Here is a 23,068-nt window from a genome sequence, read left to right as displayed (position 1 = left end):
GGGAGGTTTCTGATATGCTTTCAAACTGAGCATCAGGGAAACAGGCAGGCTGTGGGAGATGCAAAGGAGTACAATGTGGGATCATGGATATCAGCACAGCTAGAGCAAAGTAGAGAGACTGGAAGGGAAGGAGGAGAGGAATATGCAAAAGGTTGACATGAAATACATATTTCTCATGGTTTGCCTCTCTCCCTAATCCTCCTATACGTGCAAACATATGGTATTTGTCCTTTTCTGCCAGACTTATTTCACTCAGCATAACACCCTCAAGGTCCGTCCATGTTGCTACACATGGCCAGATTTCATTGTTTCTCATTGCCATGTAGTATTCCATGGTATAGATAAACCACATCTTCTTGATCCATTCGTCTGTTGATGGACACTTAGGCTCTTTCCATGTTTTGGCTATTGTTGAGAGTGCTGCCATGAACATTGGGGTACAGGTGCTCCTATGCATCAGTACTCCTATATCCCTTGGGTAAATTTATCCCTTAGGTAAATTCCTAGCAGTGCTATTGCTGGGTCATAGGGGAATTCTATTGTTAAACCATGAGAGACTCTTAAATGCTATGAACAAACTGAGGACTGATGGGGGGAGGCGGGAGATGGGCATGGAGGAGGGCTCTTGTGGGGATGAGCACTGGGTGTTATATGGAAACCAACTTGACAATAAACTATTTGAAAAAAAAAAAAAAAAAAAAGAATAAACATTATAAGAAAAAAAAAAAAAAAAGAAAGACATATTTCACCTACCAGGGAGACCAAGGAGTCCCCAGTTCATTCTTACCCAGCTCCCTTCACCTCTCTGACCTTTTTTTCATGGAATGCTGAGGAGCAAGGGAAGGGGAGGAGCTTTGGGTTGGGGTTAGGCCCAAAATATCAGATCCAAGGTGATAGCATGAGCATAGGGGAACCATAGCTTCAGTGGAATGTGGGAAGGCAATATTTTGTTCTAATCCTAGGGTCTCTGTCCCTGTACCAATGAATTTTCAAAGCTACAGAGGCATGAATAGATAATCCATCTCAGAGAATGGCCAAGCATCCTGACTGTTCATTTCTCCCCAAGAACAAATACCACAGATTCTTCTGAGATCCTTTCCCTATGTTCTTTTCCCTTTCCCTATTAAGAATCATAGAACCATAGAGCTGTAAAGTTCATAGGTATGATATTTGAATATTATGAGGTTCAGCTGCCAGAATGTACAATCAGGGGCCTCCTGAAGTATGCATATCTTGCACTGGGCTATTTGTTTGGGGTAATTATTAATTGCCACAGATGTCTTATGTCAGAAACCACAGATAAAGCAGGGCAAGTCTTCATATATGGGCACCCAGAGTTAGCCAAACAGGGAAGCCCAGAGCTATTGTGGGGGTGTGTATTGGACAACACAAGTGGGGTACCAGGACATTTCCAGCTCCAGAGGGGAGCTGAAAAAAGCTTCTGCCTGTATGTATCACTTGCTACTATTAGCATTATTGGAACTCACCATTAGTCAACCCCTCCTGACATCTTCCTGGCCTACCTATCTGGGCACAAAGCACATGAGAAGGCAAATAGTTTCACAATGAAGTGATGCGATGCCCTGTCCTTGAGTCCTCTTTTTTTAGAAATTAGTAGGGATAATCATGAGTTTTGAAAAATTGTGAATCACCATAGCTGCATTCATAGGAAAGAACTTGCCTCCAAACGGTGCCTGATAATCCTACAGTATGCCACAACACTTGTGTGACTTCTAATCTGGTCCATCCTGTTATTTCCTGTGATCATGTTGGAATTTGAACATACCATTTAGAAAACCATAATTATTAAGAGGACTGACACACTAGTGAACTTCCAGAGCTATTTGGAGTATATTCTACAGGTCAGAGAGGACATATAAAAATTGGACTGTAGATAGAAAGAGGCATGGTTCTGTCATTCCAAAATAACTAGATGATTCATTAGGGATATTTATAATCAATTAAGACTACCATGGGGTTAATGAGGTGAGTTGTGTAAAAATTAACTTTAATTGTAGAATACAATATTTGTATAGAAGTTGATCCACACATATCAGTGGAATCTAAATTCTCTACAGCTACCAACTATGTTGTATTAACTGTTGTAGCCCAATAGACCTACCAAGCAGAAACTGGTAAAAAATTATCTGTAAACTATTAGAAGCTGAAAGTAATCATCAATACAAATATGTATGAGTAATTTATATATATATATAATGACTGACATAAAAAATAATCATGTTAACGACATTTTTGGTGACATGGGAGAATGCACAGAGCCCTGGCCTCAGAATCAACAGATGTAGGTTTAGACCTAATTTCACCACTTGATATGTATTTGACCTTAGGGAACTCATTTAGCCTCCTTGAGTCTGTCCAAAGGGAGTAATAGTGCCTCTTCTGAAATTTCATAGTTATTATGAGGTTAATGTAAGATAATATGAAAATGTTCTGTAAGCTCCAAGTCTCTGTTAATATCCAATATTATCCTTATTGGATTATAACTGTAAAATCTGGGACTTTAGCATGTCAGAAGATACTGGCTTAGTTTGTGTTTATCACTAGGCACTGATATTTTCCCCATTTTATTTCTGTTCTTGGTGCATATGTTTTTGTGAAGAGAATCATTTTTAGCAAGCCTTCAGGTTACCCATTTTATTTCTGAAGAGGGTAAGGGCAGAAACTTATGTTCATAAAATAAGAGGAAGAAGGTCTCTAGAAGTTACCACCATGGCTCCATCCCTATGGAAATCTGTGCGTTGCTCTGATGAAAGGATTATGGAATGGCCGTGAAGCCATGGGTACCGGCTCTTAGGACTCCTTGTCATTTGTGTTCACTTTGGCTAACGTTAAGTCTAATGTTTGTATTAGCCAGCTGTGAATTTAGCACTGTACTGTTTCTTGACTGAAACTTATATACTCCTGTTTGCATTGACATAAAGTAACCTGTTACCAGAGTCAGTGATTAGTAACAGAGAAGTTTTAAGTTCCTTAAGGTAGAAAGGTTGCGTGTGTTTTCTTCACGGCCATAATGACCCAAACTCAAGGGACATTTTCTGTACTTCCAGCAAGGTGGTCTTATCATTACGTATTTTCTAAAGGCAATTTCATATGGAAAGGTTTTTGAAGCAGAAGGGAGACATGTTTTTAGACTGCTCAGGTGGATCAAAATAAGAATTGAGAGCAGCAGGAGATGGAAGGTGGTCTGTGAAAAAGAACACTAAACATACCAAACAACTACGTTTTCCTATATAATCCTAAACAAACACTTCCTCTCCTTTAGCCTCCAATTCCTTATTTATAAAATGGATAGACTAATATGTACTCAACCTACCTTAGAGGCCCTTATAAGGATCAAAAGAAAGAAAGTTCAGGACTTTGTAAGCTCTCATGTAGTAGGATGAAGAGAGAGTGTTCAAGCTGTCTGTCATCGGTTGAGTACCTCCCATAGCCTGTGTCCTGGGAGGTATACCAAGAAAAAAAAAAAGACATTCTTTGCCTCTAAGGACAAAGGGAAGCAGAGGTAAAACAGTAGAACATGCCTAGTGCTGCCTAGGTGTAGAGACAATAGGAGGAATTCAGAGGGAAGAAGACAGCTTTGGGCCAGAATAGCCAAAGAAAAGGAAAAGGGATTTGACACAGATCCTGAAGAACGGACAGTATTTGCACTGATGGAGGTGGACAGGGAAGGAATTCCTGGCCTAAGCAGGGGTGTGAGCAAAGCAGGGGTGTTGAGCAGGTAAACACAAGACAGATTCAGGAGATGGTGTGAAAAGCCTTTCGGGGGTAGGGAGGGAAGTTACGCAAGATCAGGTTGTAAAGGTTAGGACTCACTTGTCACAAGGCTTTCATGAAAACTAAGTGATCTGAATTTTATTCCAGAGTCAATCAAGATTCTTTAAGAGTAAGGATAATAATACTTTATTATTATACAGCACTTACATGGTGCTGTATGTTTTCAAGGTATTTTTAAAAGCACTGCCCCATTTGTTTCCTTCAGCAATTCTGTAGATAGGCATGGCAAGGCTGATCGTGCCCATTTGACACGTGGGAAATGGAGACTCAGGGATGTTGGGTGGTTGCTCCAAATTCCATAGCAAGTAAAGGAGGGAGAGGAGTCAGTATAAAGACACTGTAAAGAAGATGAATCTGGCAACAAAACGCAGGACGAAACCGCAGGGAAAAAAATAAAAGACAACAGTTAGGAAGTTGCCCACCAAGACGCCCAGATGTAAGATTTCAACAGCCTATATTAGTGAAATGGTGCTCCGAATGAATATGGCATCCATTGTAAGAGCTATGGTAAAGAAAGAACGTCCAAGCCTGATGACTGGATACAGACAGTGAAGGGCAGAGGATCAAAGACGAGTCAAGAGAAGTGATGCACTCAATAATCTCAGCTTTAACCTCTGATGAAATGGAAGGGTTACCAAAAAATAAAGGGGGGGGGCCCGCCTGGGTGGCTTAGTCGGCTAAGCGTCCGACTTGCGCTTAGGTCATGATTTCGCGCTTCGTGGGTTCGGGCCCCGCGTCGGGCTCTGTGCTGACTGCCAGCTCAGAGCCTAGAGCCTGTTTCAGTCTGTGACTCCCTCTCTCTCTGACCCTCCCCCGCTCATGCTGTCTCTCTCTCTCTCCTAGAAATAAATAAAACATTAAAAAATAAAAATAAAAAAATAAATAAAGGGATGTCCAAGGTTCAAGCCTGATTAACTAGCCTTATGCCCACATTGGTCCTTTATCCTCACCCATACAGGCTGCCGGCCATTCCTTTTACCCACCTTCCTATGTAGCCCTTATCACACTCCCATTAGGTCCAGAGAGGTGGACTGTGAGCTCCTTAGTAATTGTGACAGCCCCACTGACCTGCACAGAGCAGTGCCTGGTAACAATCAAACATTCATCTATTGAGTGAGTGAGTGAGTAAGTGAGTGAATGAACGCTGTCAGAGTTTTCTTCTGAGATCTCAGGTCAAGTTATCAAATCTTTTCTTGAAAAGTCTTCAGTTGTTCCCACATGTCTATAAAATTAAGTCATAATTCCTTTCTACGGCATCTAGCCAGCTTCTCCTACCCCAGCATTTCCCCACCTATTCTGGGGTCTCTCGGCACTTCTCTCCATTCCTAAACACAAACAGCTATTATCATCAGTAGTTGTTCTTCTACCTGAACACCAATCGAATCCTACTTGTCCACAGAAATTCTGCTCGAATGCTGCCTCCTCCCTGAGCATCTCTCCACCGTGCTCCGTCAGGACACTCTCCTCTCACTTTCCCTGCACCTGGCATTAACAGGCCTCCTTTAGGGCTCGGCTCACACATTTGTCTCCCTGAGAAGTCGTTCCCCGCAGTGCCTGGAGGAAAGGAGGCACTTAGTAAGAACTCACATGAAAGAACAGAAAAATAGCAAAAGAGGTGCTCTGGGAAGAAGACCAACTTAATTTTCTTGTCTCTCATAACATTTACCACTTTGCTACAAACTTCTCTTGGTGAAAAATAAAATTCATTTCAACAGTATGCATTTATGCAAAGAAACTGCCTTCCTTTGGCTGTGAAGATGCAGTGGGTTTAGTTTCCAGGTTTTTCTTATTCCTTACTCAGCAGAAAAGCCCACTCCAACAAAACGAAGAAAGTGACATAGTTTGGATTGACAGATATCAAGGGACACTGCCGTCTAATTTCCTTATTGATTAATTTGAAGGTAATTTCCTGGTAACCCAGGCTTCCAAAAATGTATTTTAAGTGGCGTGTTGGTAAAAGAAAATTAATTTCTCTGCGTTAAACTTGCCAGCTTTTGAATTAATTGCATGAGCATAACAATCAATTAATAAATGTTAAGCAAACAAGGGAAAATCGGTCAATTAAAAATGACAAAATTGATTCCAAGGGTAGATAAACCAGAAGACTGTCATAATGCTTGCTTCTAAGTTTGGATATCCTACCTCTGTACAATCTACCTCCCACTTTCCAACGTCATTCAAAGTGCTGAAGCTTTATTATAATTTCTTATAAATAAATTACCACCTAAGCTTTCTTCGCTGCTTTAGAGGGATTAAGGAAATCAAACATAAACAGCAGTCCTCTGCTAACTACTAGGAGAAGGTCATTGCTTTGGGAAAGCGTGCCACCCAGGGTACTCTGCAGAAGTGTTTTTGAAAGGGAGGCCTCTTGCAAAGTGGGCCAGCGATCTCTAAATGTTTGCCAATACTCTTGTCAGAAAGAACCACTGTATCCTGCCTTTTTCTCCTGGTCATACACTCAGACGTCTTCCAGAGCCCCGATGAAGTGAGGAGTGGCAAGGCCCAGGGAGAGTGCGAGACTCCTTAGGACATTCAGATTGAACCTTCCTTCCTCAACACAGCACCATCTGTGCTCTCATATTTGGGGCTGAACGTGGCCTGGGATGCATGGATTTCTTCTCCTGGTCCGGATTTTGCACTTTGCTCCCAAAACTTGAAAAAATAAATGCTCTGAAGATGATGTCTAAAAAAAGTATACAAAGAATAGAATTTGCCATGTGAAAATATCTGCAGGCTACATGGGCTTTATGACTGGGCTTTGTTACATAGTGCTGTTCACCTGGCCTACGGTGCTTGTCTTTGGTCCTACTCAGTATGTGTTTTATCAGAAAATACCCTCATTGTCCTCTCGGATATGGACTGAAGAAATCAGGCACTGGAGCATGCATCCCACTAATTTCTCCATTTTGCCAAAAGTGCTTTTCATAATAGCCATGTGTAAAGTTTCTAGAACCATGTATATTCTAGCAAATAGAAGATCTCTGAATAAAGGGGCGGGGGAGAATGACACTAAAGAAATGTATTTAGGGATGCCTGAGTGGCTCATTTGGTTTCGGCGCAGGTCATGATCTCATGGTCCCCCCCTACCCCCACTGATGGCACAGAGCCTGCTTGGGATTCTCCCCCCACTCACACACTCTCACTCACTCTCTCAAATAATTAAACTTTAAAAAAGAAGTGTATCTAACCTTTACAGCCTACAGAATCTTCACTTGAATGCTGACAGCCTCTGTCTTAATATAACCAAAAGCAAAACCCATCCCTCAAAATGTTTTGCTATCCACCAGCCCCTTGCATCTCCATCCCCCATCCTGAGACTATGGCCAAAAGCTTAGGCATGTCCTTGGAGACCACTCTTTACCTCAGACCCCACACAAAATGCACTACCAAAAGCTGTCATTTCTGCCTTCAGAGCATGTCCACAAGCCAACCACTTCCCCCGATTCCCTTCTGAGCTACCATCACCTCCCCAACCTGGATCTCTGCAGAGACCTCCTCCTTGGCCTTCCTGCTTCCCCTCAGGACATCAGAGGAGCCATTTGCAGCAGCCAGAAACATTGATCCGATCTCCACACTCCCGCTGTGTCCATCCTTTTCATCACTGTATCCCAGAGTCTAGAACAGTGCCTGGCAATATATTTAATCCCAGTGCTACTTGCTGAATGAATGAAGTCATGTAGTTTAGTCAGGGTACACAGAATGCTGCAGGGGCATTTGTCTGTCTGAGAAGCGCATGATCTGACCGGGGAAAACCCAGCAAAGAGTAAGATGCCTGCCCCCAAAGCTCAGCAATCCACACATCTGCCATTCCACCGCTCACCCTATTCCTCCCTTCCAAAGTGTTCTGGAAAAGGTGATGCTGTGGGTGAGTGGGGTAGGTTGGCCCGTACTGCCTAAAGCCTCTCCTTTGGGGTTTATGGCTGGCTCAATCAAAGTAAGAATAAAAAAGTCAAGTGCTGATTCTAGTTCTTTCAAACAGTCACACACTTACTTGGCAGTCATGATAGCACAAGTGCCTCCAATAATCAAAAGAATCATTACTTGTTTTGCTAAAATCCCAAGGAAATAGCACAAGATGTGATATTTCAGCACTAATGAGGTTGTGCCTGAAGAAGTGTGATTTTAATTGTGATAGATTTAGAGAATCCATTGCAACACTGCAGGAGAACAGCATGCTCTTCCCAGTTCCAGGGAAAGGGCATTAATATCCCATGTTTTTGTTTTATTTAGTCTTAGCTGGCTGCGTGGAGAATCACCTAAGGTGATGGTAGAGCTACTAGGGACTACATCAAATAGAACCCTATAAAGAAACTTTATTTTCCCCTCCCACACGATGAACAGAGACTGCACAACAGAGGAATATTTGTCTTGAGTTGCCTCACAAGCTACTAGATTGATTTGCTTTGCCACTGACAGTTCTGATCCTGACACAACCTTTCCACCACCCTCTATCCTTCAAAGGTTGAAAGTCACCACTTTAGTACAGTGGCTCCCTGCGCCTCTGCACCGGAGCAGATGGAGGAAAGGGGTTTCTGTAGAATTTTCCTTCATTCCAAAGACTGATCTGGGTTGGGTGTGAAAGCTCCTGGCGGAAGTCTGCATATGAGCAGTGTTGCTGATTACTTCATTAGAACCCTGTGCGCTTCGAGAGCCATATGCTTTCAAGTTTCTTTAAATGGTATTAGGGAAAAATATCCTCAAGGCATTATTTTTAAAGGGGACTTCAAACGTTCCCGGAGAAAAAAAAGTATAGCACGTTTGAACTCCAGGGGGTTGCAGGAGAAATCTTACTTAGCAAGACTGAAAATGGAGCCCTCTCTTCAGTTTCAGGGGGAAGGAAGCGTTGGTCACAAGTAGAGATAAATTTGAAATGTGGATGGAGACAGATGCAGAAAATCTCCAAATTCTTGCATCCTTACCATAAAATAGCAGAGGAGAAGAGGACTCGAGGAAGGAAATTTTCTTAAAAAATAGTTTTCATTCTTCTATTCAATGGAATAAAGAGAATCAGAGATTCTCCCCATAGCTTGCAGAGTGCAAAAGGCTACATGCTCTTCCCATTTCCTTCCACATAGGAAACTCTTCTAAATAATCCCCCCTTCCTGTGTTACATGTATTCAAACATATTTTAAGGCCTGGGAAGCAAGGCCACAGGTAAGGGCAAAGCTATTCATTTCGAGTTTCCCTGCAAAGGGTCTGCTCCAGAGGTCAAAGCAAAGAGAGGCTTCAAGTTTAAACCCTCCCTTTCTAAACAGATCCCAACCTGATCTCATTTAATGCATTGATATCTGGTTTCTTAGGCATTATAGTTGCAGTATTACATATCAAAAGGACTCTTGAGAAATTCCCTCGAATTGATAATTCTAATTTCTTATGTATAACTACTCTATATTCACTCAGAGGACAGCTGCATTGTATGCTAAACCATGAATCGTAGAAATTGGTCCCTTTGTACGGAGGTTTGTATTAAATCGAGATGCTCTCTTTTTTTTTTCCTACTGTTTGTTCCCACACTTGAGTTCCTGGTGTCAGTTTGTATTTGGCTTCTTGAGCATATTAAAGTTTTTCTAGTGCTTATGATGTTCTTGCCAAGAGCATACTTGCAGCAATCTGCACTCGAAGAGTCTTTGTGCCAATTACTTCAAAAAGTATTCTTTAAAATAAAAAGAGGGAGGGGGATTTTTTTTTTTTTAAAGGGAACTTTCAGGTTATAGTGTGATGGTTTCAATTTTAATTTTTTAGTCCGTCTTCCTGAAATGATGGCTTAGAGGCTCTGAAATGTGCATCTCTGGGTTGTTTTTTCCTGTCTCTCTTTTTTAAAAGCCTTTCTACAAAATGGAAATCCTGATAAAGATACAGGAATAACAGAGGAGTCGGTAGTGTGGAGGGAACTGCTGTCGTTGCTGACACCACACCCTCAGCTACTTAAACAGCTTTGGAAAAGAAACTGCTAGAAGCTTGTTAAAGAGTTTCCAAATGTGTGTCTGTAAATGACTCTCTCTAATCATGGCTGAATAAACCAAACGCAGCAAATGAGCTGGTGACAGGCGCAAAAGTCACATGAGTGTTTTGAATCGCATATGCTGAGTGGATAATAACCCATGTCAGGGCCATGGGGTCTTTTGAAGGTTAAAATCCTAAATTTTACAGAGTCATTTATATGGAGAGAGATAAACACATTTGAGGAAACAAAAGAGGAAAACGGAAGGGAATACATCCACCGAACACACTATTAAATAGAAAAGGCATTGGGCAAGATATTAGGGGAACTTGCTGTTCTCCTGTGTCTGCCACTAACCGGCTTTGCGTCTTTGGTCAAGACGGTCACCCCATTGGCCTCAGCCTCCACACATGTGACATGCGAGGGTTGTGCAAGGCAGTCTGCAAGGTCCCCCATCTCCAGAGTGCAGGGTCTCTGGGATACTGAGCACAAAGAGGTTTTGGCACAAGCACAGATTCATTCACGACATGAAGAGAGACGTTTTGAGAGGTGTGTTGTTACTAGAAATTACTCTCGTGAAGGATGAAATTTAGGATTCATTAAGCAGCCTTATAAAATATTAGCCATAGAGTTTAGAGGGCAGGTTAAGAAAATGATCTTCGCTGATCAGTGCTCAACACGTAGCATCCAGGCCTCCCAAAGAATAGAAACCGAGATAAAAGAGGCAGAGAGTTATAGAAGTTTAAGGCAGCGAGGATGGGGCCAGGCATCACGTTTAAAGATATGGATTTAGGAGACACAACACGAAGGAAGGGGCTCAGAGGCCATGTAGTTAGGCCCCGCCACTTTCAATGAAGAAATCATTGTAGGCACAAACGCAGAACTGCATATTTCCTGAACATACCAGGAAAACTGAGGAATCATGGCTTCACTCTGTGTGGTTTCATGCACATATCTGGGTCGAAAGTGCCTACCTTAAGAGAATGCGCTGTGTCCTTGCCTTACTCTACGAGTCCCATATACCTACTGTGGCATCCTGGGAATGGTCATTTTTAGGTTTGATCTATGTGTTTTACAATCAGAAATATAATTATTAATGCTTGTGCACTTCCCCCTTAAGGACATGACGGCTGCAAAAGATATATCAGCTCTTGAGACAGCAGGCAAACTTGCCCTTCTATATGGATAATTGTAATTCCGCATCCTCCGAAAGTGAGGAAGAGGGGGGTAGCTATTTTTTCTGAAGATTTTCTTTCATATCCAGAATAGAATCACTTATCCTCCTGTAGACCTTCAGATTGGGTGGAGGGGATAGAATAAGCCTGAGTTAACATTTTCCCAGGAAGGCAGAGAGCTCTCTGGAAGCGCTGTCTTCATGCACAGAGAAGCACCGGGTCTATGGTTACACAGCTGTCTTTGGACATTTGTTGCAATTTAGAGTGTCTATGTATAAATTCTGCTAGCAGACTCAAGAGAAACAAAGCCTAAGGAGACTAACTTAGTACAAGACTAGTTGTTCGACTCAAGAAATTTAAGTAAAATGCACATTCAACAAAAGTCTTGAGCAAAGATCGTAAACAGAAAACATCTGATTTATAGCTTTCCCAATAAGAGCTCATGGATCCTAAAGAAAATCTCTAATATGGTATAGTACTGGGGAAGGGATGGGGGGTAGATAGGAATAAGGGAGCCAGTTTCTATTCCTTATTGGGCACAGTACTAGTTCTGAGTCTGTTGTTGGTTTTTTTTTCCATATTGTTGGAAAATAAAATTGCAGCCCATTACACTGAGAATTGCCTCTCCACCTTGAAGATAGTGGCACTAAGCCACAAGGGTCCTCCCAGGTCCATGAGAGGGGGGATGTCCCCTTCTCCACATCAAGCGATAAAAGAATAAAACAAAGGTTGCCCTCTACAGAGGTACAATGGTCCTCTGTCCTTCTCTAGGAGACTTTAATATAGTAACTGAATCAAACAAAATTTGATCAGATTTGTATGGTTCAGCCTTCTTGCTTGGCCCCTTAACAATTTATCGAGGTGTTTCTACCCATGGTCCTGTTTTATTAAATGATATTTGAAGTGTTCCACTCTCTGAGAAAATGTGGTTTATGTCTTTGGCATACATTTACATAATCTTGTTAAGGAAATCTCTCCAGCTTAAACTATCCCAATAAAAAATCTTATCTCTGGTAGAAGAAAGACTATTTTCTCCAAAGGGAGCAAGGAACAAATATGGAGTCCAGACACATTTTGAGAAGCTAAGGCTGTAATTATAGTTATATTTTTATGTTATGTATTTGAAGTTTGTTAAAAGAGACGGATGAGAAGTAATTGTTATGTTTGGAGGATACAGTCATGTAAGAAAAGAATGCTGGAGCTAATGTTTTTTAAATGTGGGTTTTAAAAATAATTTTTTATTTGTTCCCTTAGAAAATATTTCTACATTAAAAAAAAACTGAGGGTGATAAATTACCAGCAATCCCTCAGCTCCCCACCAGAGCCATCAAATTAAGGGTTAACCTCCCAGGATTTCCCTGAATTAATCAGGAGCTAAGCCAGGGGCAGGCTGGGCCAGGGGGAGGGGGAGGGGATTTGCAGAGCTCGACCTCCCCCAAGAGGCTCACAGCACAACAGTGAAGCCCACTGTGGCGTGGCCACTGAGAGAACGCAGACCTTTACACAAATAAAGGAGCCTTGACAGGGCTCCCCAGGCGCTCCTGCAGCCAGCCCTGAGCACAGAAAACACACCGTGATCCCACATCAGCCCAGGGGTCCTGTTTAGCATGCACCAATCCTCCATTTTCAAAGAACCCAGATAAGGAGTTGTGTTCTATAGAATAGGGTTTTTTTTTTCTTGTTTCCAGTCCAAACTGAACCATAAATATATGTTTGTCTTCACTTATTTAGGAGGCAGTCTGTGATCAGCCTGTAGGTCGTCTTCATTAAGATCTCTGGATTGATTTAGCTCTTTAGATAAAGAGGATGCTGCAGGTGGATGGCCCTTATGGGGATGGTTTGCAGTGCTTGGTGAATGCAGATTCCCAGGCTCCTCCCTCGATTTAAAGAATCCAAAGGGTTTGGGAGGGGAGTTGCGGGGGGAGGGACTAGAAATCCATCTGATTAATAAGCTCTCCAGGTAATTCTCGTGCACGTTCAAATGTAAGAACCACTAACCCTAGAGGTTTTGTTTTTTTGTTTTTTTTTTTAACATAAATCCCTGATATCAGCATTAGGTGTTAGCGCCTTTCTAACTGAAAAGAACAAAATACATTTTCCCTGTATACCAGACCCATGTGATTGTTTGTGTTACTTGTATGAGTTGACTTTATCTATAACAGGAGGAGTGCTTGCTTGTGCAGGAGTCTTTTCCTTCAGGAATTTACTATCTCCAGGAGAGCAGAGAAATTAGCCTCAGCTTCCTCCCTTCCTCTGCTTTCCACAATCAGAAATGCCCTTACCTTTCAGGTCTGTCCACTTCCTGAACCCACCTCCACAGAGTCTTTTTAGGACTCAGAGCAAGCATCTGACCCGGCTGTGCTCCAATCCCTCCTCCCACTCACCTCGTTTCCATTCAAACCAAATGGAGTCCCTGAGAATTCATACTTGCTCATTGTAGCCCTTTTATGCCAGGACTGGCTTCTGTCAAGGTTCCTCTTTCTTAACTTTGGCCAAGATGCTTCCCAGGTACCCAGTCTCACCTCCTCTCTTCTCTACTGCCAGAGCCGCCCTTAAGTTGAGCCCATCTGAGACCCTCCCTGGTTGTCGCTAGTCCTCTAGCCTTAAATGCCGAATCCTGCCCAGTACTGAAGATCTCTGATCTTAGAAAAGTTCTTAGGGACAAACTTCCAGAAAGCTTCGTGCCACTGTGTGGTTCCTTAGCTGATGGCCATCTTCACACCTACCTGATGAGGACATTGCAGGACCACCTCTCCTGTTGCATCCTTCTGGGGGCCCCGGAGGTCTCCGTTTTCACCTACTCCCTGAACATCTCATTTTCCTCAGAACCTCACCTCCCCCAAATACCCCTCCCCCAAATCTCGCCTCTACCTTGAGAAGTCACCTTTTCCCTCTTCTGTCATTTCTTATCCCCAGTTGTTTAGGTCCCACTGTGAATTAGGACAAAACCTACCAGAGTAGAACCAGTCTCTAGAAATATGAATGAGATTCTAGAAAGGGAAGGGAAATGCCATTCTAATGTTCTCCTGCCCTCATCGGGTCCAATGGCGCCGCCTCCTTCAGTTAGAAGCCCTCTTCTCTGTAGGGCTTGCCTCTACGGACATGTATTTGGTCTCCGCTAAGCTGTTCTGTTGTTTTGTTTTGGCTTTCTCGGGGTTTGTGCAAAGACCTGGGTAGTAGGAGTCAGACTGACAGGGACAGAGAGACCTGTTCAGGCTGATGCTCCAACCTATGAATATGGTCTAAATCCGGGAAACCCATTCCCTAAAAATTTGCATCAAGTAATTTACCTGGGGTTGCTATCCTCATGCTGGTTTAGATTAAGTTGTTATGCTGTAGGCTACATGTTTAGACTCAGAAGACCTGGCTAAGCCCTTATCTTTTGGCAGGTTGGGGGTCACCTCAAAGCCCCCATCTCTTAAAAATAATTAGCTGACTTTCCCACCTGAGCTACTGATTTGATGATCTGTATGCTAAACCAGGCTTCTACAAGGGAATAAAAGAGAAAAGACCAGAGTGCCAGAAGGAAGCTTAATTTTTAAGGTAAATTTGGATTCCCTTAGAGGACAAGTGAAAAATCTCTGAAGATGCTCTAAACCCAGGGAATCCATAGTTTTCTCATGCCTGCAGCTTTTTTTGTTCCTATTTGCCTAGCCCTATTCTGTACTTTACATTATATGCGGGAAATAATGCACATAATACTTAGCATTTCCTTTTGATAAAGAAAACGTTTCATATTACCAGTACTGAAATGTATTCCTAAAAGAATGGAGAATAGCTTCCAGATGTGTTTTTCTGTCACGGACTTTCTTTCCTTAAGTATTGACAGAGGGGAGGTTTTATCAAGGTCTTTGTGATGGGCTTGTTTATAATGAGAACATATTAGTGGAGCACATCTAAGTGTTTATCACTAACAGATGACTGAAAGGAGCATATGGCAGGAAGAAAAATATATATTTGTCCAAGAAACGTGGCTTGTTAGCACTCCCACACTCGTCCTAAACTCTGTGGACATGTACATACAGCATCGTGCACATCCGCTGGGTGTATCAGAAGAAAAAGAAAAGTCAAGCAATGATTCCTTCAATATGGGACTGTCAGATAATGCTAATTTGGACGTTTTTATCAAAGATGGGAGGATTTCAACTCAGAAGGCCTGCACATTCTGCTTCACTGTGGCTGACATCTGGGCAGTGCTGTGTAAGGGGTTTAGGAAAATACAGGCTTTAGCATTTTTGTACAGCGCTTTATGATAAAACAAGAACAATGAAGGAAAGCAGGAGGATTGAGCTCTTCTATAAAATTGAGCTCGGGGGCAAAGAATCTCTTCGTTCAGAAATCTCTTTTGAAGAATGTCTGCAGATTAGATTTAAGACCAGACTAAGGTGAACCTTTAGGACACAGAGGCAATTGTTACCTGGCATTGGCCAAAACCAAAGCATTGTTTCAACTCAGATATGACCCATAAAACCCTATTGATTAATTCTTAAAGTAAACTCTGCATTTATTAACTTGCAGCCGCACTCTGAAACTCCTGTCCACACCATGGAGTTGTAAGCGGAGTCGGGGAGTGGGGAAGTATAGTGATACAGCACAGTAAAGGCCACTCTGTGGAGAATTAGGTCATAGAATTCTCTAGAACTTAGAGAGAACCCTAGGTATCATCACCTGATTCTTATCCTCCATTTTCTATCTGAAGAATGCTACCCTGGCCAATCTAGATGACTTGCCAAAATTACCAGACCAGAAATACATCGAATGTTCTATTTCCCAACTCAATGTTATTTCTATGTCACAGTACTCCTTCCATTTTACTGTAGCTATGCTATTTTTATAGTTTCATCTTCTTGACATTGTATTAGTGTTTAGGCTTATATACTTATATTTAAAATTATTTCCCATTTACCTCCTTAACTTCACAAGGGAGCCATCCCTCTCTTTCGGATGTTACCACTGGGATCTGCACACGATATGGCAAGCTTGGCATTTATGCCAGAATGGAATTGTCGATGGAGAAAAGGGAGATTTAGAGTTTTCAGAAATGTTCATTTTTTAAGAGAAGTAATCATGATAGAACAAGAGAACCTCAATTTAGAGAAAAACAGATGTTTCAAATACTCAGAGAGGGGCTTGGGGTGATACCTTTGCTGTTCTCTCATCTCTCTGTATTTTCTTCATTGGTGATTCCATTGAACTTGGTTTTAACTGTCACAGAGGAGTGGGGAGGGGTACCATCTTCCAAAAACGATTCCTTCAACTATCACCTCTTATGTTTCCACCCCTTTTCCCAGCTCTCCCGAGGACACCTTATCCAGGACCTCTCCAAGCTGCTCAAATACAAAGTGTCCACAGAGGAATCTTTTTTGTCCCTCTGTCAGCAATTCTTCCATTCCCAATTACCATTTACTCTATCTCATCATCGTCCTATGAAACAGGCACAAAATCATGGTACTTCTCCCCAGGTCCCATTGTTGCTAATTTCCACCCCTTGTACCTGCCATTTTGGCCCCTCAAAGTCTCTTCTCCGGCTCACACCAACTGAAGCACTCCTGGAGCCCTGGGCTCTGTGATAGGTTCCCTTCTGTGTTATTTGTTCTAGCCCTTTTCTCCATCTGGAAACCCCTTTCACTGTTCTATGATCATATCTTACATCAACGATTTATTCTAATGCCAGTTTCACATAGCCTTCCTGATCCATTCTGCCAAAAGTATTTCTTACCTATCCTGAACCCTCCAAGCTCTCATTCTGTATCTTTCTTATGATGCATACTTGTTACTTAACCAAAATTGTGAGAATATACACTGTATATCAGACATATATGTAGGCACTTTATATACATTTTCACTTAATCTTTTCAGCAGCCATTCAAGACCTGAAAAGGCCCCCAGAGATCCATACTCAACTGCTCTTGGGTGCAGCTTAGACACAGGGACTTGTACGTACTCCCTGGGTAATTCCAGTTCATAGCATGGTTGAGAACCACTGGTTTATCACCAAACCCATTAGCCAGATATTCTCCAAAGGCAGGTATTACCTTTGAAGCTTTAAAAAACAAACAAATGCTAGACCCCAACACAGTCCTACCCAATTACAATGTCTAGGAGACAGATCCTGAGAATCCATGTGTTAATAAAGCCTCACAGGGTATTCTGTCACATAACCAGAATGGAGACCCACTTTCTCTATCAGACACTATCACCGCCCAGTAATACAAGTAATGATACATGTCTCCTCCCACTGTGTAATTTGTAAACTCTTTGAGGACAGCTTTACATTTGATTCCCTGTGGCCTGCGCCCTAGCACCCAGCAAGGTCCTTGCACATAGTATGTTTTAGAAACTAAAGCACCAATATTATGCCCCTTGGTGAAGAAAACCAAGATGCCTTATTAAGTAAAGACACCTTTATACAATACTTATTACCTTTGGACAAGCTTTTCAATCTCTACTACACTGACCTGGAAAATCAGTAAGTCGTTTCAATTCTCTGAACATCATAGTCACACAGCCATACAGTGCCAGAGCTAGGATTTGAACCTAGCTCTTCTGACAATACGATACTCTTTCTTCTGTATGCCAGGTCTTCAAAGCATCTACAAAGTGAAAATCTCAACTCTTTATGTATTTGGATACATGATGTCAGACATGTTTCTAAAATTTGAACATAGCTGTCACATGGGGGAAAACAACTGTTTGTATGATGAAATCAATTTGGAAAGATGAATTAATTTAAACCCAAAAATCAGGTGTGGATCTAAATAGTTACCCCTTTCTTGTCATCAATCTCAACTTCTCTTACTGCCAGAGGTACTTACATACGGACAAACATACCCTGTGACTATTCTTTGACATTTCCTGATTGTTCAGTTACAGTTACTGCATTAATTATTTTCTTTTTCCTTTTTTCTTTTACTTTTTTTTAATATTTATTTTTGAAGGAGCGAGTGACAGAGCATGAGCAAGGAAAGGGCAGAGAGAGGGAAACAAAATCCTAAGTGGCTCCTGGCTCTGAGCTATCAGCACTGAGCCTGACACGGGGCATGAACTCATGAGTCATGAGATCATGACCTGAGCCAAAGTCGGACATTTAACCAGCCAAGCCACCCAGGCACCCCTATTTTCTCTTCATCTTAGTTTGTACTGCTTCTCAAAGACATTTGTGCATTTGTTTGTTTTTAATTTTTTTAATGTTTTTATTTATTTTTGAGAGAGACTGAGTCTGAGCAGGGGAAGGGCAGAAAGAGAGAGAGACACAGAATCTGAAGCAGGCTCCAGGCTCTGAGCTGTCAGCACAGAGCCCGTCGTGGGACTCGAACTCATGAACCACAAGATCATGACCTGAGCTGAAGTCGGACACTTAACCGACTGAGCCACCCAGACGCCTCATCAAAGACTTTTGAAATAACCTGAGCTTCTGGTTATAAATGAAATCTTTTTAAAAGTTCATATACAGGTTCCTTGAAGTCGTGAGTTGGCATCTGGTATTAACTTGTAATGCTTTGTTCAATATGAATATGCACACAAAAATCATACAGGCATAACGAAGTTGAAATGATACTCAAACAAGACCTAGAAACTTAAATTCCAGGCTCTTTTTTGCCATTTCTGAGTTAAATGGATCTGGGTAGGGAATGAACTTTTCAGAAGCTTCTTTTCTATCTTAAAAAAAAAAAAAAATGAAAAGGAGAAGGACCTAAGACAGATCCTCCCAAATTTTCTTCCAAACATGAAATTTTAAGATCCCTTAAAATAAGAATAATTCATTTATTAGGATTTTGGACAAAATTAGTAATCAGGCCTCATCCTTATTATTCAGCTGATATTTAAAAAAGCAAACACAATTCTAATGAAATTTGGACACTTCCTTGCAACTTAGAATGTGTTCACCTTCCTTATCTCCTTTCGCTTTCATAACCTAACTGCAGAATACACATTATTATCCCCATTTCGCAGAAAGGAACATCGAGATGTGAAGAGGTTGAGTGACTTCTCCTGGGTAACAAAATCAGAAAATAGCAAATCTAGACCCCTGTTGGACCCAGCTTTGGACCCCCATAACCCCTCAATGGCCACAGGCAAAGCTGGAGATGGAGGGGTGGGGACAGGTAAATCTGACATGCAGACAGCTCCCCGCAGTAGCCTCTCTGACTTCTCAAAATGTTTTCTAGCCCAAAAGCCCATAAATTGCTCTGGAATAGAATACCAAGTGGGGATTTATTTATCATCTCATTTCTGAGTACATATTTTCTTGAGCATTTATAGATCTGTTTTTCCAAGAAGCTGGGAGTTCCTGATAAAACAAGACAGATAATGATAAATGAGCATCTACGTAAGCCTAGCTGGGAGGAGGACCAGGACCTGTTAACACCCCTCCTGTGAAGTTAATCCCATTTCTTTTAGCTATTTCTTTACTAGTTAATGAGGTCTTACAAAAATGTGCGTCTGTGATGGTGTTTTAGCATCTTTGCCTCTAGGAACATTTTCAAATATTCATAAAGGAGCTCATCTGACCAAAGCTTAAAGCAAAGGTGCATTAAGTATGAATTTAGTCAACTTCAAATGTGGGTGGTCAAAAAGCTGCTCCTGAAACATCCTAAATAATCCTCCTTGTTGGTGTTTCCAGATCTGCAGCTCTGGGTGCAAATGTAAAGGGAACAGGGAAGGAGGTATTATTTAGGCTACCAGGACTCCAAAGGGCAGCCCCGTAAGCTTTGATCCTTCCTCTTTGATCAAGCCAGTGGTGTGGCTTGCTTTTGGAAAACTAAATAACTTAAAGGAAACAACAACAAAATGAAAGAGGAATGAATGAATGAATGAATGAATGAATGAATGAATGAATGAAAAAGTCAAGCCCCTGCAAAGAAGAGCAGACGTTAGATCTTATTGCTCCTGGGAGGCCAGAGATCTGCTTCCCACTTCAGCTCCTTGTGGCAAAGTGGGAAGCAAACAATCTCAAAAGATGGTTTGATGGTCAGTGATGCATTTTTTGGAGAAACAAACCAAAGGGAGAAACTTGGTTAGCTACTAAACCATGCTCCCTGGCACAGTGAATCACAGCGATTGCATCTACAACCTAGTTTGGGCACCCCCCCCACACACACACACACACAGTAGCACAACCCTCGGAACACAGCTAGAGAATACACACACACACACACGTGCACACACATCTCCAACACCCTCCTCCCCCCACCACCCACAAACTTCCATCATCACGAAACACACAAATCCTTTATACTTTCCATCCTTTTATGATTTTGGTTTCCTCAAACCATCGCTTAAGCAAGTTGGCATTATGACTATCTTTCTCTGTGCAGTTTATAAGTAGAGAAACTTTTTCAAAGGGCGTCTGTAAAAATACCATTTAAAACGTGTGACAAACATGAACCACTTTTGTTTGGTTCTAGATGGCTTGGACTACCTATGGTATGCTTTGGCTATGAAACCACAAGCTACAGCTCAACATTCTCCCTCCTGTTTCTGCACAAGTAACAAAAAGTAGCCCCCAAAATAGTGCAAATTTCCTGATCCTACTTTAGAATGAGCTCAAGGAACAAATGATAGGTCAAAGTCCTCTGATCTCCAACCCCATAAAGCACTAAATCACAGTATTACTGGTAGCTCTGTGATTTCTAACATGGTATATCTATGCTCAAAAGGGCCCATTCATATCATGGCCACTAGGACTTGTACTCATTGGAGGCTTTGGCCTTTTTGCAATATCAAACCCCCCAACAAAGGAAAGCTATGAGCCATACTACCTCTGAAAGGAGATGGCCATGTGATCCCACTCAGTGCAGATCTGGAGACAGACCAACATCATCCATTAACAAGCGCTGATAATGCGAACATTTTCTTTTGCAGCTGATTGCCCAACTTTCTGGTCATTTTAACTGGCTATATACTTCCTCTAACTGTAAAGAGAGAAAAAGAGACAGAGAGAGACAGAGACAGAGGGAGAGGAGAAGACAAAGAAGGAAGGGAAAGAAAAAGTCCTGAATATAGAATTGCACAGTAATGATACAGCATTAAGAAAAGCTCAGCATATAATATTATTTCTCTTTTGTCCCTGCCTTGAGGACATTGAGGGCACTTTGACAGCCATTATGATTACAGAAGATACAAGCTAATGTTGGTTGCTCCAGATGTAATTTTGCATTTCTTGAAAGAAATACTGTTACATCCCAGATGTCAATTTGACTGTGTCGTGTACTTAATGTTCTATTACAGGTGATTCACATAACAGGCCGGCTACGACTGAGGGTGTCACTATCCCACGGGAGGACCGTTCCCAGCCAAATCATGGGTCTTGTGGTTGTGGCCCATGCCCTGCCTCCCCCTACGATCAATGAAGTCAGAATTGACTGCCATATGTTCGTCACTCGAGTAAATATGGACCTCAATATCATTTACTGTGAAAATAGGTACTTTGCTTTTGTTTTCATTTCCTCTGTTGTGTGTTACACATTGGTGAGGGTTGGTGTTTTCAGCAGTCTGAAGGATTTTACTCTCCCAGTGAGGCTCATTATAAATCCTGATCTTATTTTTAATGGCTGCTTGGACTGACACCAAACGTGCTTTTTATTTAAAATTTACATTGCTGTCCTGAGTTACATTAGGGACAACAATGGAATGAATTGGGATACCCAGACGTCCATATGCTATAATTAAGACCCATCTTGGCCCAGAACCCAAGGAGAGAGTGGGGCTGAGACGTTTGGCAAAATTAGGCAGTAAAAGGTATGTCCTGATGCCTCAGCCAGATCCACTTCCTGACTCCTGTAAGGGCCCAGCCTCGTGATGGACAGCGTTCATACAGGCATTCAGCACTCCGTCAGCTCCCTGCTGAGCTGCTGTAACACGTGACTATCAACTGGGGGGGCTTAAACAACAGGCGCTTATTTCACACAGTTCTAGAGACTGGGAAGCCCAAGATCAAGGGACAAGCTGGGCCGCCTGGCTGGCTCAGTCCGTTGCGTATCTGACTCTTGCTTTTGGCTCAGGTCATGATCCCAGGGTCATGGGATCAAGCCCCACATTGGGCTCCTCACTGAGCATGGAGAGTGCTTAAGATTCTCTCTCTCTCTCCCTTGGCCCCTCTCCTCTGCTCGAGCATGCACTCACTCTCTTTCAAAAAAAAAATTTTTTTTTAAAGGTACAAGCTAATTAGGTTCCAAGTGAGAACCTCGTTCCTGGTTTGCAGGTAGCTGCAATCTTGCTGTGCCTTCACACAGGGCAGAGAGAGCTCTGGTCCCTTCCTCTTCTTAGGAGGACATTAATCCCATCATGGGGGCTCCATCCCCATGACCTCATCTAAACCTAATTACCTCCCAAAGGCCCCACCTCCTAATCCTATCACATTGGGTAAAAAGGCTTCAATATATAAATTAGGTGGTAGGAAGGGACACATTCAAGTCATAACATGTGTAGAGAAAACATGAGAATTTGAGACCCCCAGAGGAGAAAGGGTGAAAAATTTGCAAAACTATTAAATAAAACATTATAATCCTGAGGATTCTGTTTTTATAAATTAAAAAAAAAAATGATTCATCCTATAAATGATTTGGTGGCTCTTCCTTACCACTGAGCTTTGATAAAAGGACTTTTTAGCCTCTGGTTGAAAAGTTCACTTCTTCCATTAAGCAGAAAGCAAGGGACAAGGAAAAAGGACAGTGCCCCCTCAGACCTTTCACCTAGAAGTCACAAGCCCATCATGGGACTGATTTGAGGAGAGAGAATCACAGGGTTGGGGACTAAAGTGAAGAGGAATCCCGCATATAGGGGCACCTGGGTTAAGTCGGTTAAGCGTCTGACTTTCGCTTAGGTCATGATCTCGTGGTTCATGGGTTCGAGCCCCGAGTCGGGCTCTGTGCTGACTGCCAGCTCAGAGCCTGGAGCCTGTTTCAGAGTCTGTGACTCCCTCTCTCTCTGACCCTCCCCTGCTCACGCTGTCTCTCTCTCTCTCTCCTAGAAATAAATAAAAATATTTAAAAAAAAAAAAAAAAAAAAAAGGAATCCCGCATATGTCAGTCACAGGAAGGAAGCTTTGGTGATACCATCCATGTGCTGGTGCCCCAGAGACAATTACTGAGGCCATTTTGAGACAGTGCTTTTGTCCCACAGATTAGTGTCAGACATGAAGGCTGTGTAATTCACT

The 23,068-nt window shown here is 42.1% G+C and overlaps 1 protein-coding gene across 1 annotated transcript in view; it reads left to right on the top strand.

Annotated features, from left to right (window-relative positions):
- NPAS3 (neuronal PAS domain protein 3) overlaps positions 1–23,068 on the top strand; it is a gene marked incomplete at its 5' end in the record, with an annotated part of 443,219 nt that overhangs the window by 394,338 nt on the left and 25,813 nt on the right. Inside the window, one exon of the mRNA XM_039216556.1 lies at positions 21,142–21,335. Coding sequence (XP_039072487.1) covers positions 21,142–21,335 — 194 coding nt within the window. The remainder of the gene's footprint in view (positions 1–21,141; positions 21,336–23,068) is intronic.

This window comes from Hyaena hyaena, unplaced genomic scaffold (assembly GCF_003009895.1).
Source record: "Hyaena hyaena isolate Hyena2069 unplaced genomic scaffold, ASM300989v1 scaffold_639, whole genome shotgun sequence".
NCBI lineage: Eukaryota > Metazoa > Chordata > Mammalia > Carnivora > Hyaenidae > Hyaena > Hyaena hyaena.
Note: the sequence above shows the minus strand (reverse complement) of the source record. Positions and strands in the feature narration are given on the sequence as shown.